This window comes from Euleptes europaea, chromosome 3 (assembly GCF_029931775.1).
Source record: "Euleptes europaea isolate rEulEur1 chromosome 3, rEulEur1.hap1, whole genome shotgun sequence".
NCBI lineage: Eukaryota > Metazoa > Chordata > Lepidosauria > Squamata > Sphaerodactylidae > Euleptes > Euleptes europaea.
In genome coordinates this window covers 45063204-45079491 of record NC_079314.1, presented here as the reverse complement: position 1 = coordinate 45079491, position 16288 = coordinate 45063204, and the positions used below count along the sequence as shown (strand labels likewise).

Genomic DNA, 16288 nt, shown 5'->3' with positions numbered 1-16288 from the left:
AAGGATCCTGTTTTGTCGAAGCCTAAACATAAAGAATTCTGTCACTGCGCTGCTTTTAACATTAAACATCATTATGCTATGCGCAAAGTAAATTGGAAACTAGTGACATGCTCAGTCTTGCTACATGGGAATGTCTATTTCTCTCTCTGTGTGGAGAGACAGAGAGAGAGAGAGAGAGAGAGAGAGAGAGAGAGAGAGAGAGAGAGAGAGAGAGAGAGAGAGAGAGAGAGAGAGAGAGAGAGAGAGAGAGGACTGAGAACATACAGATAACAGTGATTGACAGAAAGATTTCTCACTGGACTTCTTTGCCTTCTCCAGTGATTCCTGGAGTGGGTTGTCTTGTTATATGGGATGTATAGGAACAGCTTATCCAGAGGATGGGATTTACACCTTTTCTACCTTTTGGCTCTGGGCTAGATGGCCCAGGCTAGCCCAACCTTGGAAGCTAAGCAGGATTGGCCCTGGTTAGTACTTGGATGGGAAACCACCAAAGAAGTTCAGGGTTGCGACTCAGAGGCAGGAAAAGGTTAACCACCTCTGTTCATTTCTGGCCTTGAAAACCCTACAGTCTCGCCATCAGTTGACTGTGCATTGATGGCACTTTCTTCTACTACTACCACGGCTTTTTGAATCACTCTTCTGCCCAAATCTCTTTTCACAGAGGGAAATGCATTTAAGACTGTATGAAAGTCTGTGATTTTCCACATTACGGAATTGCATGTTGTTCCTAGAGATGAAGACCCTCTATAAACCGCAAAGGTGCAGCCCCCTGCCCCGAATGAACAGTTGGCCTTTCTGGGGGTTGTTTATTTGATGCCTGTTCAGATTCTTGTAGATAAATATCTTGTCAATGTATGGGACCAGCTGTAGGCCCCCAAGATGGTAGTTCCAAATTACATGAAGAGGACTTCCTGAATTTCTTAGCCCTAGAGACAGAAAAACTAAGTACTCTCTTGTGGATTGGTGTCAGGCAAAATGAAGGTAAAGTAAGATGATTTCCTCTGCTGTATGGAATATGAAGATGATTTTGGGAATAAAGAACTATCCTGATGAAATAAGCAAGGCCCCTCATTTATGTACAATGCATTGGATCCTGAAACTCTGTGTGCTGAAGTAACACCTATGAAGAATGCCATCTTGAGGAACATCTGCTTCAGTGAACAGTACTGAAGTACAAGGAGGAGCAGTCTTATGAGCCCACTGAAGATGGAATCAAGCTTCCAATTTGCATTGTACAGAGGTTTACCAAGGATGCCCCTTTGAGAACCTACACATGTGGTGATGGCACAAAATGCATTTTTCTCTGTTCTGTCCTAGAATGCTGGAAATAACACCTGCTTGTCATTTGAAGAAGCTAATTATGGGTCCCTTATCCAATCCCTGTTGGAGGAAATCAAGGAGAAAGCACTTGTCAGGCTTGTTGGAATCTGTACATCTTACCTTGCATTACTGTGAAAATGTAGACAAGGTGATATTGTAAATTCTGTTTGTCATGGATTCGTGAGGGGCTAGCAGCGTGGCTATGACATTGGCGGAGTAGTCCAACTTGGTTAAGATTTGCTGCTCATCCTTCAGACAGTGGGCTTGAAGAATTCCAGCTGAGGGTGCAGTACAAGAGCTGGGATAGCAGGTCTCTCTGGAACTAACAACTTGACCACCTCAGGAAGACTGGAAACCATGTAGTTTGTTCATTAATCAATGCAGCAAGGGTTTGTGTTCATCCACCCCCAGAAAGACTGGTTCAGAGGGAGAATTATCCCCTCAGGACCCACAGGAACTCAGCCTCCAGCAGTGAAGAAGTATGGCTACTTTTGCCAGCTGCTGTAGAAGGCTCATCTTCCTGTTTTTCTTGGAAAATAGCATCTAGCAAGCTCTGCTTTGTAGACACTGAGCAGCGCAGGGCTGAGGCCTAGTTACTACCATCTCCCATCCTGAGAGCCCGGAGAAAGAGCACCTGTTCATCCTGTTCTCAGCTTGGATGAGGGCTGCAGCATCTGGAGGTGGGAGTAAGCGTCCAACAGTAGAAGAAATAACTAATAGGGTTGCCAACCTCCAGGTACTAGCTGGAGATCTCCTTGGATTACAACTGATCTCCAACCGATACAGATCAGTTCACCTGGAGAAAATGGCTGCTTTGGAAGATGGATTCTATGGCATTATACCCCATTGTAGTCTCTCCCTAACCCCCCCTTACTTAGGCTTCGTCCCCAAAATCTCCAGGTATTTCCCAACCCAGAGCTGGCAACCCTACTAACTAACATGAGGAAGACCAAGGAGAGAAAAGAGGAAGCAGGAAGACTATGCCAGATACCTTGTTGCTTGCTACCTAGGCAGAGGCGGTCTGGGACTTAAAGGGAAGTCCCTTTTCTGCCTGCTCTTATGCAAGTGGACACTGTCAACAAACCAGAGGAAGAAGATTTTTGTATAAAGCAATACTGTCCCTTCCTCAGGAACCACTGGAGAATCTTTGCATTTATCATTTTTGTTTTGTATTGTTTTTTACTATTCAGTATTTATTACTCAGGTAGTTTTGAACTAAGAAACAAAAATAGCATTTTTTGATATTTTAAATGTATTAGATATTAATAATAAACCATTTTGGTATCTAATATGGCTGAAAACTGGGGAATAAGTACATCAAAAATAAATGAAAAATAAAAGTGGGAATGGGGAAATGCACATTGTAAGGACGTAAGAACATGATGTGAAATTGAAATAGACATTATAGAGGGGGAGGAGTAATTCAAATCAGAGCTGCTATTTTCAGCAAACATCCAATTTTCTTTGTAACATGCTGGTTCAGCCCTTTTTTGACACAGAAGTGCTCAGTATTGTAATCTTAATTACAGGAAGAAAGCTCTGGAGAAATGTAGTGTGGTCAGAAGTAAAATCAGTTTCACCTTAGAAGAGGATGTATCAGAACTGCTCCACAAATCTTAACCCAAATAGTAACTACTTAGGAAAAGCCCCTTCCTACTCACTTTTTACAGAAATAAGGGTCATATCCATAGCCTGATGGAAATGCTCTCTGCGGGTCTCCTAGAAATACATCTGTTTCCCACTGTGACTACCATACATTATTTTTTTACTCTTTAGCTTGGAGATGGGAAAGTGAGTTCTCTTGGGCATGAGTCAAATTACTAGCTGTTGTACTTTACATTTATGCTAGAGCAGGCAATAGAAAGGCATGGCTGCCCCCAAGAGCTGCAGGAAACGAAAGATTCACAGCTTACATGTGGAAACGCTGATGTGTGAAAGTAATAGATTCTCAGGAAAAAACAAGTCTAGTCACTAGGAAATATATTTTTGCTAGCAGTATTAACAAGCTGTGTGTAAACTGTCTCTCCATCTCCCTGCAACTGATTTTGAAAATCCATATGAGAATAAAACAGTATTTCATATAACATCATTACTTCAGAACTACAAACCTGGAAGGAACCACGTCTTGCCTAACTACCTCTCTTAAGGGAGAGAGAGGCAGTGGTTAGACTTGGATCTGGGAAACCAGTGATTAGTCTCTCTTCTGCCACGGAAGCTACTATGCGGCTTTAGGCCAGTCATTCTCTCTCTGTCTCATCTGTCTCACATGGCTGTTGTGAGGATAAAATTAAGGGAAAGAGACCCTGTACCCTGAGCAACTTGGAGGAAGAATAAAAAAAACAAGACCGACAGACAGGACCATTGGCAGACCAGGGCTAAGAGCTCCAGGAAGTAATCCAGATCACAGTGTGATACTGCCAGAGGGTAAGTAAGCTATTTGTGCATATATACAGGTGTGCCGTCAAGTTGCAAATGACTTATGGCAACCCCAGAAAGGGGCTTTCAAAGCAAGTGAGAAGCAAAGCTGGTTTGACGTTGCCCTCTTCTGCTGAGTCTTCCTCAGTGGTTCCCACACCCAAATGTCAACCCTGCTTTGCTTCCAAGGTTGGACTATACTGTACCATTCAACATCCATGCTATTTGTGGTTACCACTACAGAAAGACTTCAAACAAGTAAGCGTATTCACTCACGACACAGAACAGCAATGTCTGATTTGCAAAGCTGGGCTGAGAAAAGCCAAGGCGGGCTGGTTGCAATGACCCTGGGAATGAGTACAAGATAAGATGCAGAAGTAAGCTGAATGAGTTGTAGAGGAATTGCCAAGTTACATAATCATGGGTAAGCTTGGGAAAACTGAGGACTCCGTTTTGCTACTTTCCTGTGGGTTCAATATATTTCCGCGAGAAAAAAAATGGTAGCTTGTTCCATTTAACATCCTGAAGCTTTGTACAGTCAACTGAAATGAGAATAGCATAATTCTTCACTGTTTCAAACACAGCAGGTTATTAATATAGTAGTAAGGAATATAACTTTGTAAAGATTTATTCTAAATGCCCAAAGCAAAAACAACAGAAAAAAGGGAATAATATCAAATATTTGCAATAAGAATTTTATAGCTACCAAAGACAAAAGGTGCAGCCTGTTCATGCCGTTTGACTACTGTGTCATCTCCAAGTTAGCTTCATGAAAACATAAAATGACAAAGCATCATTTTATTGCTTACAAATTAATGTCCATGCTGGGATTTGAGTCTGAGCAACTCTGAGCAGAGCTAGACTTGATGACAGAGTTGACGGAATTCCTAAAGATAGATCTCCCTGACAAGTTCATTCTTTTCTACTCCAGAGGATTTGTTCCCAAGATCTTCTTTTAAAATCCTCACATTTCCAATGGAACCCTTGGAGTAAAGAAGGATGGGCAAGGGGAGAGAAATACTTTCTCTTTCCTCACCTTCTCTTGCTCTCCACAGCCAGGAGCCTTTTCTCATTTTTTCCTTTAGTTCTTATTTTCCTTTAGTTTCACCAGGAAGCCTTGTTCCGCAGTTAGGAAAGCCTTTGGTTTCAGATTGGGGGGGAGGGGAGAATAAGACTTCTTGGTGAAACCCCCCTCTTTCATCCAGCACCTCAAAGGCTGACAGGAGAAAAGGGGGAGAAATGTGGGGCAGCACTGTGCCAACACACCACGTCACTTCTGACAAAAGCTGGAAGTGATATCATGATGTTCGGGGGATGTTCTACGCATCACCCACAACTCTATGGTTTTCCCTAGGGCTGTCAAAAAAAACAAAATTCGGTACAGTTCGGATTCGGCCGAATTTGACCCTTGTGGGTTCGGTACGTGCCGAAGTCCGAACTCCCCCGCTTCGGATCCCCGGTAATTCGGGGGGATCCGGAGTTCGGGGGAAAATTCGGCTGAAGCGCGCCTTCAGGGATTCCCTGAAGGCGCGCGGGGGCCCTTTAAACTGATCTGAGCCTCCCAGCTGGGAGGCGCAGATCAGTTTAAAGGGCAGCCCGCCCCCCTTCAGCGGGCTCCGCTGGAGAGGCGCGGGCTGTCATTTAAACTCATCTGCGCCTCCCAGCTGGGAGGCTCTCCAGCGGGCTCCCGGCCGTGAGGCGCACATGAGTTTAAAGGGCAGCCGCGCATATCCAGTGGGCTCCCGGCCGGGAGGCGCAGATGAGTTTAAATGACAGCCGAGCCTCCCAGCTGGGAGGCGCAGGTCAGTTTAAAGGGCAGCCCGTGCCTCTCCAGCGGAGCCCGCTGAAGGGGGGCGGGCTGCCCTTTAAACTGACCTGCGCCTTCCAGCTGGGAGGCTCAGATCAGTTTAAAGGGCAGCCCACGCCTTTCAGCGGGCTCCCCTGAAGGGGGCCCGAATTGGCCGAATTTATTCGCGAACTCCCGAACTCGCTGAATTCGCCCCCCCCCCCGTTGCCCGCCAGTTTTGTGTTCGGATCCGTCCGAACAGAAAATCACAGAATCAGGGGAAATTCGGTTGATTTTCAGTTCGGACCGAACCGAATTGACAGCCCTAGTTTTCCCCACAAGTGCTGTTGCGTGGTGGTATACTGATGGTGTGCACATCCCATTTTTCTCCTCACCCCAGACCTCTGCACAGGCTTGTGTTGTGAGTTCTCTCCCAAATATACTGAAAAGGAAACTGACTGTGAGCACGCAGTGTATTTGAAACAAAAAAATAATACCAGTTTCTTCAGAATACTTGTCAAAATTCCCATGAACTAGGACTCAATCCAATGGGCAGTCTGAAGGTGATGAAAATCTGATTCAGCGATGAAATTTCAGACTTCAAGATCATCCCTACTAAAAACAGCAAGGCCATGCTGGATGATCCCTCTCTCTCCTAATGTGAATAGGCAGTGTGGTGCAGCAGTTACACCATTCAGACTAGGATCTGGGAGACCCAGGTTTGAATCCTCAGTCTGCCATGGAAGCTTGCTGGGTGACCGTGGGCAAGTCACATACACTCAACCTAACCTACCTCACAGGGTTGTTGTGAAGATACAATGGAGGTGAAGCGAATGATGCAAGCTGCATTGGTGTCCCCGTTGGGGGGGGGGAGTGGGATATAAATATCTAAACAAGTACATAAATAAAATATCTTTGGCAATTTCCTTCAAACAATTTAATGGCTCATAGGGAGATTTCCACCCCCCCCCCATGTTCTAACACTCCGATGAGAGAAACTGCAAATGCATAAATTCTGCAATAAAGATAAAAACGTTCTACCTTGTACTGAATTTTGCAATCTTAATAATATGCTTTTTAAAAAACAGCCAATTATTTTATTCAAACAGAAAACAGAAACCTTGGGTTAAAAAGCAATTTGAATATAATTTGTACAGTTCTTAAAAATTAATAGATTCTTTTGTTCTGTTAGGCTGTCAACTCAGGAAGCTTTCTGTGCATTTCTTTATCTACGAATCTATACTTCAGTATTTAGATTTCATCGTTTTCTTTGGCGCTTCAAATTCAACAGGATTATCAGGCCCTAATATTCACTTTTCACATGTCATCTGTTCCTAGGGAAGCAAAATGAAACATATATATATAGAACCCACTACATATAAACTAAAGACTATGCTGGATACATACTTCAATTATATTCCCCCATGTTAATAATTTTTTGAGTTAAAAAGTGGATTGAATGAAACAGCTTGGTTGTTTCCTTTCAGGCTTGCTGGGGGGAAAATAATCTCATGAAAAAATTCCCATAAAACAAAATAAAACTACAACAAACTAGTGTGATTTACTACCTAATCAGATATAACTTTGCCTCAAAGTTTCTTAGCAGCAGCGCCTACAGAGTAACCACATATGATATTTCAGATAGTAAGTTACTTTCTGCATAACTTAGCCTCAATGTAAGTGAGCTAAAACAGCCATGAGAATGTTTTTCCCAGCCTCTGGGGCTGAGGTACTGATCTGTGGCAGTCCCAATTTTAAATAAGGCACAAGAGTGCTACTGGCTCTCAATGAGCCATTTCCTGTCTTGTGTAGAGTAGCCCATCAGCAGGGTGCTCGAAAAGCTGTTGGGCTCTGCCCTGCTCTCCACAGCAGACTTTTGTTGTGAGTTCACTCACCCACCCTCCCTAGGTGTAAGGTGTAGGGTTGCCAAGTCCCTCTTCGCCACTGGTGGGAGGTTTTTTGGGCAGAGCCTGAGGAGGGCAGGGTTTGGGGGAGGGACTTAAGAGTCCAATTGCCAAGACGGCCATTTACTCCAGGTGAACTGATCTCTCTCTCTGCTGGAGATCAGATGTAATAGCAGCAGAACTCCAACTGCCATGCTTGCCCCCTTGCTGGCATAGGTGCCACTTTATTCAATGATAAGGTGACACCTACGCTGGCATGGGGTCACACTAAAGAGCTTCAGCCCCACCTTTCAGGAATGCAGCCTTAGTCAGTAAAATTAATTTAGGTTTGATTGTAGAATCATAGAATCATAGAGTTGGAAGGGACCACAAGGGTCATCAAGTCCAACCCCCTGCACAATGCAGCAAATTCACAACTACCTCCCCCCCCCAGTGAGCCCTACTCCATGCCCAAAAGATGGCCAAGATGCCCTCCCTCTCATCATCTGCTTAAGGTCATAGAATCAGCACTGCTGACAGATGGCCACCCAACCTCTTCTTTAAAATCTCCAGGGAAGGAGAGCTTGCCACCTCCCGAGGAAGCCTATTCCACTGAGGAACCACTCTAACTGTTAGAAAATTCTTCCTAATGTCTAGACAGAAACTCTTTAGACTTAATTTCAACCCATTGGTTCTGGGGCAACAGAAAACAACTTGGCACCATCCTCTATATGACAGCCCTTCAAGTACTTGAAGATGGTTATCATATCACCTCTCAGTCTTCTCCTCTTGAGGCTAAACATACCCAGCTCCTACAACCTTTCTTCATAGGACTTGGTCTCCAGACCCCTCACCATCTTTGTTGTCCTCCTCTGGACACGTTCCAGCTTGTCTATATCCTTTGAAAATTGGGGTGCCCAATACTGAACACAATACTCTAGGTGATGTCTAACCAGAGCAGAGTAAAGCGATACCATCACTTTGCGTGATCTGGACACTATACTTCTGTTGATACAGCCCAAGATCCCATTTGGCTTTATAGCTACCGCATCACACTGCTGACTCATGTTCAGTGTTTGGTCTACTAAGACCCCAAGATCCTTTTCGCACATACTGCTGCTAAGACAAGAAATGTAATGTAAGTACTGTATATAATGCAGTTGAGTTTTCCCACAGATGGGGAAACTGTATAAGGCAACACGCCCAAAGTGCAATGGACAAGCCTTACACTGGGAGCCAAGCTTTGCTGATCACAGGAGAACCATTCTTGCCAGGTAAGTATGAGAGCCACTGTGGTAATTCTGAAGAACACTGAAAAATAACCTTCCATTAAATATTTTCTCATTAAGAATAAGTGAAATGCTTCTTAAGGCAAGGTTTGTCATATAAGAATGCTTTGGGGACTTTTCCATTTTTTCAAGGAAAATTTGGGGGAGAACTGGAAAAAACCTCCTATGAAATATTGTCGAAGGCTTTCACGGTCAGAGTTCATTGGTCCTGCAGAGGCGAGGGGGTCTCTCACACAGATCGCTACTTACACAAAAACTCCAACCACCACCCCCGACAGAAAAAAGGAATAATCAAAACATTAATGGACCGTGCAAGACGGATCTGTGAACCACAGTTTCTCAAGGAAGAAATTAATCATCTAAATCATGCACTGCTAGCAAACGGCTATTCCAGAAATGAAATCAGAAGGGCCATTAAACCAAACAAAAATCAGAAAACTCAGGAAAAACAGTCTCCCATAGGAAAGGTATTCTTGCCATTTATTAAAGGAGTCACTGATAGGATGGAGAAACTTTTGAAAAAACATAACCTACAAACAGTGTTTAAACCCACCAAGAAAATACAACAGATGCTACGATCAGCAAAAGACAAAAAAGACCCCCTCACCTCTGCAGGAGTATATCGTATACCTTGCAGTTGTGGACAAGTTTACATCAGGACCACAAAACGCAGCATACAAACAAGGATAAAAGAACATGAAAGATACTGCAGACTTGGCCAACCTGAGAAATCAGCAGTGGCTGAACATGGACTGACACAAACAGGACACAGGGTCTTACTCCTAGACACTGAAAGACTGGACAATTCTACCAACTATTTTGTCAGATTGCACAGAGAAGCCATTGAAATTCATAAACATCTGCACAACTTTAACAGAAAAGAAGAGAGTTTAAGAATGAATAAGGCTTGGCTTCCTGTCCTGAAAACCTCCAGACTAACAAAGACTACAGTCCACAATAGCCATGCAAATTAGCTTTGGATTTCACACATTAACAGATCACTTCAGGTTACAATGGTTCCATATTAACATACCACACCCTCATTAGCACATTATCTTGATACTTACAAGACAATGATTAGCACATTACCTTTGTTACTTTTTGCAGGACAATGATTCAGCTCAAACCCACCCCTTTCTGACTATATATTACTCTTCCTACACACTTGACACTGAGAGACACTGTCCTTCAGTGTTACTCCTCTGAAGATGCCTGCCACAGCTCCTGGCGAAACGTCAGGAAAGAAAATACCAAGACCACGGTCACACAGCCCGGATAACCTACAAGAACCAACTCCTATGAAATATTTTCTTTTGTGTGTGTGTAAGAGAACTCATTTTTATAAATAATTCCACTCATTCCACATGTATTGCATGAAAAAGTCTGAGGAGTTTCTTAATTTTTCCAATGGGGAAACTGGGAAATTTGGGAGAGCACTGAAAGAAACTATATTCTGTCTTTTAGAATGAATGAAATGCTTCATAAGACTATCTTTTTCTCACCCAAAATGCACAAAAAATCCTCAGACTTTTTCAATTTTTCCAATGTAACACAAAACCCATTAAAACACTCATGACACTTTAAAAAGTAAAGAGGGTTCCATTGCAAATAAGACTTCACCTGCATTATAAAAGTGAGGATAAATGCACTGACCTGGTGTGACTGCCATGCCATTCCCATTGACCACAGGCCTTTCCTCCTCCTCTTCCTCTGGTGGCTCTATTCCCGTCTTCTCCATATTGCTCACAGACTTATTTCTTTTGCGTTTGCCTTCAGCGCTGGGTGTTGCACCTGGGAGTATCTGGTCGGTCACATTTAACAACAATGGGGCAGGCTCTGCTGGAGGCTTTGGAGTACCATAGTAGTTGTCTAGGCAAAAACAGGACAAAGCAAACCAATCAACCAGAGATTAGAACTACATACGCATGCATCAAGTTGCAACCGACATATGCCAACTCCTGACAAGGGGCTTTCAAGGCAAATAAGAAACAGAGGTGGTTTGCTATTGTCCTACTCTGCAGTCTTCCTTGGTGGTCTCCCGTTCAAGTACCAACCCTGCTTAGCTTCCAAGATCTGACGAGATTAGGCTTCACCATGCCATTTCACATCCCCGAGATGAGAACCACAGCTGGGCAAAATCTGTGCCTTTATTTCCTTGGAGCCTTTGCTTTTCCCCACATGGGAAATCTGCACATTACCAGACACATCATTCCTTTCCCAAACATCTCCTGAACATGCGGAGCTCTTGACTGAAAATACCAATTGCACAAACTCTTCCACATTGTAGCAGCAGGATGGTGCATGCTGGTTGGCTGTTTACTCTTGTTTTGCTCAGGTTTTGGATGGAAATGGGTATTTTGGATGTGCATCCCACTGACAGCAAAACGGTGCCATCAAACATTTGCACTCAGATGCACATTCCAATATTCGCTCTACAGCACACTCAGCCTGTTTCTACTTCCTCTCTCCCTAACTCACAAAAGAGTTTGAACATTCAGACCGTTTTTTTCCTTGTTCTTCAGCAAAAACTAAATAAGCAGATAATATTAGACAGAATAAAAGTCTGGGAAAGTTGCCTGCACTAGGAGCACAAAATATTTGTGTTGGAAATTAGACCTTGACGACTACTGTGGTATATCCATAACTACTACAATATTTTAGTTGTACAAACACATCTGTTCCTTCCCTTTGCCTTTCGTCCCTGAGGAGCTGAAGATGATGTTTGTAAACACAGAGCAGTTTCACTGCTGCTCTTCCAAGTCACTGAAAAATCTTTGGTGAACTTAAAAAAATTAATTTTAATTGAAATTATAATTGATTTGTTGGAGAGATGGTTCAAATTAATTCAAACAGACTATGTCATGAAATGCACAGCCTTTGGAGAGATTGCAGCTGCACAGTCTCATGAATTCATAGTTAAATTCTTGGAACATTTATGCAGTGAAAGATCACTAAGCCCAATTGGCTGCTTTGATAATACCCAACCGGTGTACCTGGATAGTCTCCAGGAAATATGATGATCTTTCTGGGGAGGGAAGGGGCATGAAGCGATCTGGCTTTTGCCTCCCAACCAACCCTGCAAGCCAATGGAATGAGTGTCTCTCAACTGGATAATGGCATTAGGTCTACAGCTCAAGGGCTATCTCAGATCTCTAGAAATCAATGGGGGACAAAACACCATGAACACATGAAGCTGCCCTATGCTGAATCAGACCCTTGGTCCAACTAAGTCGGTATTGTCTACTCAGACCAGCAGCTGCTCTCCAGGGTCTCAGGCTGAGGTCTTTCACATCACCTACTTGCCTAGTTCCTTTAACTGGAGATGCCGGGGATTGAACCTGGGACCTTCTGCATGCCAAGCAGATGCTCTGCCACTGAGCCATGGCCCCTCCCCATCAACCCAACTATCTGTGTAAGGCATCTGGAAGTCTGTGGTACCACCTCCTGCTTTCAACAGGTTGAAAAAAATGACTTCATCCAAGATGCAGAATGAAGCACAGCTCCAGCATAAACCAAAAGAAGCACATACTGTATCAGTCCTCATGTACAAGAACACTGAATAACTAGCCTTTATTTTTGTTGTCCATTTTATTCTACCCTTTTCCAAAGAGCCTAGAACAGCATGAATGATTTTTCCTTCCCCTCCATAATCCCAAGGAGCACGATGTTCCCAACTGACACACATTCCTTAAATTAATCAGCATTTCAAGGGTTCATGAAAACATCAATAGAGGCACCATCTAGATAGCCATCAAATGTAGTAAATGCTGGGTCAATATGCTATATCTTTGCTACGTACACATAAATATATATGCAGTCAGCAAAAACGTACTTTGACCCTACTATAAAGAAGTAACAGATATTTTTAAGAACACCAAGTTCTAGACACTGCAATAAAGTTACAGAGAACATGTGTTCTTATAAAACCGATGCAGTAAGAAAACAAACTGTGACTAGCAGCATTAAACTTCACACAGGTTTTATCTGGCATAACTAAACACAGAAACATATATACACACACGATATAGGAATACTGTTTACTTAAACCCCTGCGTCATTTCTACCTATCTGTAAACTTGTATCTCCCCCTTCCTCCAAGGAGTTCAGGGCAGCATACATGGCTTTCTGCTTCATTTTAGTTTCACAACAACCCTGTGATGTAGGTCAAGAGAGGAAGACTGGCCCAAAGTCACCCAGTAAGTGAGCAGGGATTTGAACTTGGGTCTCCCAAGTCGTTGTCCAACACTTTAACCACTCCATCAGACTGGCATTTATTTAATACTAAAATAATGTCAGAATTAGAGATGTTTTTAATGGATAAGCGAAGTTCTAAAAAATACAGTTATCTGTAACTACTCCTCTATCATCCACACAACAGTAATACCTTCAATAGATTACTGTAATATGCTCTGCATTAGGCTACCCTTGTAGATGGCTTAGAAACTTCAACTAGCACAGAACATAGCTGAGTGTTTAGAGTAACTGCACCGGCTCCCAGTTTGTTTCTGGGCTCCATTCAAGTTGCCGTTTTCTATCTTCAAGGTGCTAAATGGCTTGGGCTCTCAGGGAATACGTTTCTGCCTGCTTTACTTTAAGATCCTTCTCTTACATCAGTGAAATCAGAGAGAACTTACTCATCTGTGGCACCACAGTATGGAATAACTTCCTTCAATTGGTCTGGTTGATGTTCTCTGCATCTTTTTCTTTGTTTTTTGAAGTATTTATGGGTAGAGTTGCCAAGTTCACCTTCGCCACCAGTGGGGGAGTTTTGGAATGGAGCCTGAGGAGGGTGGGGGTTGGGGAAGGGAGGGACTTCAATGCCATAGAGTCCAATTGCCAAAGCAGCCATTTTCTCCAGGTAATCTGATCTCTATCGGCTAGAGATCAGTTGTGAGTACCTGGAGGTTGGCAACCCTATTTATGGGGTTGGCTTGTTATGTCTCCTTTAGAATTGGGTTCCTTTGCCTGTGTGCTGTGAGTTATGCGTATAATTTTGATGCATCGTATTTGTTTTATTTTTTAAAATGTTATGTATTCTATTTCTGAAGGAAAATAATGCAGACATGTTTTAGATGTTTAACAAAACACAGTGAAATTTGTAGCTAGCTGATTGAGATGCTCCAGCCCCTTGCAAATGGCCATCTCTAAAATCAATACCGGCCTGTGAACGCACCAGCAACTTACCTCGCTATTCACACGCGTCCAGTATGAAAGCATCCAAGAGTTTAAATTCCTGTTCCCACCACGCTGCCTTTATTTGCTGCATGTGATAAGCCGGGATCAACGAGCTCCCACGCATGCCCAGTCAGCGCTCGAAGCAAGAGGACGGCGATTGGTCCAGAGCCCATTAGGGAGGCGGGAGGAGTGGGGGGGTTGGCTGGCAGCAGGAAGTGGGCTGGCAGCAGGAAGTGGATTCAACACTGATTGCATGTTCCCACTTTAAGCTCCGGATGAGAAAGACGCTTCATTTTTTTACTTCGCTGTATAAGCGGATCCTCTTACTGCGGAGAAATAGTGCTCTGATGACGCTTCGGAAATCCTTCCGTTGAGAGTAAGTGGGAACATGCAAGGAAAGCCCGCAGAAGTCGGCGCCGCAAATGCCCAGTGCGGACATGGCCCAGGTTGGATCCAATCTCCCCTTGTCTGAGTGTTCTGCTGGCACTCTGGGGCATCTGGGATTTCTGTTATTTCTCCCTTTCAGCCATTGCTAATCTTTACCCAACACCTGCTGTTTTCAAGAGTCTCTTGACCTCAGGCAGCTCAGGAGGCTTTCAAAGGAAGGAGGAGGCAGGAAAACTCCACCTCACAATCCAAACTCTCCAGTATCAGTTCTCTGGCTCTTGCCCTACAGGTCAGTGAAAAGTGCCATCAAGTCGCAGCTGACTTATGGTGTCCCCGTAGGGTTTTTAAGGCAAGAGACAAACAGAGGTGGTTTGCCATTGCCTGCCTCTGCATAGTAACCCTGGACTTCCTTGGTGTTCTCCTCTCCAAGTACTAAGCAGGGCTGACCCTGCTTAGCTTCCCTGATCTGATGAGATCAGGCCAGCCTGGGCCATCCAGGTCAAGTCTTTCCCTACATAGTCTTTAAAATTCACTCTGAGCTGGAGGGTTTAGTTTATAGCCAGCTTTCTGTAGAAAGAGGGCCTTTAATACCCATTTAAATCCCAACCCTAACGTACAGTATGCCATTTTTTTAAAGTCATATGTAGTTCCAGAGTGGCAAAAAAAAGGTTAAATGTTTAGTTGGTGTTTTAGAAATATGGAAAAGGTGAAGGAAAGTAAGCCACAGAAATGTGTTCTGCCTTGTTTCTTTCCTTTCCTTCCTTCCGTCCTTAAACCAGACAGTAGGAGTCACTCTACAGGATGCTCTTTATTTCTCTGTGGAATATTATTTCTATGTTGATGTATTTCTATGTTGATGTACTCATGGCTTACATTTGGGGGAAAATATTACATTTGGATTTAAAAAGCATTCCTGGCCAAAATGATGCAAAAGTGAGATAGGAAACTGAAAAATTAACATAGTACTACTATCTGCTGTGCGAAGTGTTTATAACATATTTACTTACAACATATTTATCTGTTTTGATATTTTTAAACTGCCTTTCTCTGATTAGGACCCAGGTTGTCTTCTGCTTTATCACAGCCAGATATTGTTGAAGAGTCTCTGTCATTGACTGAAATCGCCCCATATTTAGTTAGGAGCTTCAGCAAAACTGAAGCATGAATCATGGGGTATAAATAAAACTATTACAAGAGCATAAATAATTGTTTGTGGAGCAATAGGAATTGAGGCACTCCAAGGCGATTAATTTCGCTTGGTGAATTCTGCATAGAGCAGAGGATGTCAGCAATTCTAAAGGCCCGTTTCCATCCTCGAGTCAGCCAGCTATACATTTCTCCTTTCAATTTCCAAACCTTCTTTACATCTGACAATGCAGCGAACTATTATTTTGCTTATACTGGTAGTGGAAGGAGATGCGCTGAAGGAGAGTTCTCCAGGCATGTTGGGATTTTGCCAGCATAAAGCAGCTTTCTGCACAGTCTGGAGAGCCCTGATAAACAAGAGCTTAGTGCAACTTTGGGCACATCCCTTCTTTCCAACTGGCCTGGACACAACTGAGTAGCTGAACATTTCAGATATGCTTCCTGTCTCCCCTTCCCCTTAGAAACCAGATCCCAGCCTCTCTAAGGAGCACAAATGGAGATCTGCTTCTTTAAAATTAAAATAAGCTTTGAGAGCCCTCTCAGCGAACAGAGCAAAGTGTACGTTTTAATGAGGCGGTTTGCCACTTGCACTCCCTAGAGAGTGTCTGGTATTTGGGAAAAGTCAGGAAACATATCTGAAATGCTTCCTTGTGAGCATACACTTGTATTTTTTGGCACATTCAAGCATGGGCTTTTTGAGTGTTAACAAAATAAGATGCGGTGGCTGCAGATGGAACAGCAGCTGAGGGACTGAACAAAAACTCTTCCTTATTGTCTGGCAAATAAAAAAAAGTAGAAGCAAGTACAACCTAGCCTGAGAGAAAGGCGGGAATTATTAGCTGGTCAAAAGAACAACTTGCGGAAATAATTTCACTGAAGTAACATTG

General features: G+C 43.3%; 1 protein-coding gene across 2 annotated transcripts in view; it reads right to left on the bottom strand.

Annotated features, from left to right (window-relative positions):
- MAGI2 (membrane associated guanylate kinase, WW and PDZ domain containing 2) overlaps positions 1-16288 on the bottom strand; it is a 723148-nt gene that overhangs the window by 250411 nt on the left and 456449 nt on the right. For both annotated transcript variants that reach the window (XM_056845941.1, XM_056845940.1), the window contains one exon: positions 10347-10562. In XM_056845941.1, the coding sequence (XP_056701919.1) occupies positions 10347-10562 (216 nt within the window). The remainder of the gene's footprint in view (positions 1-10346; positions 10563-16288) is intronic.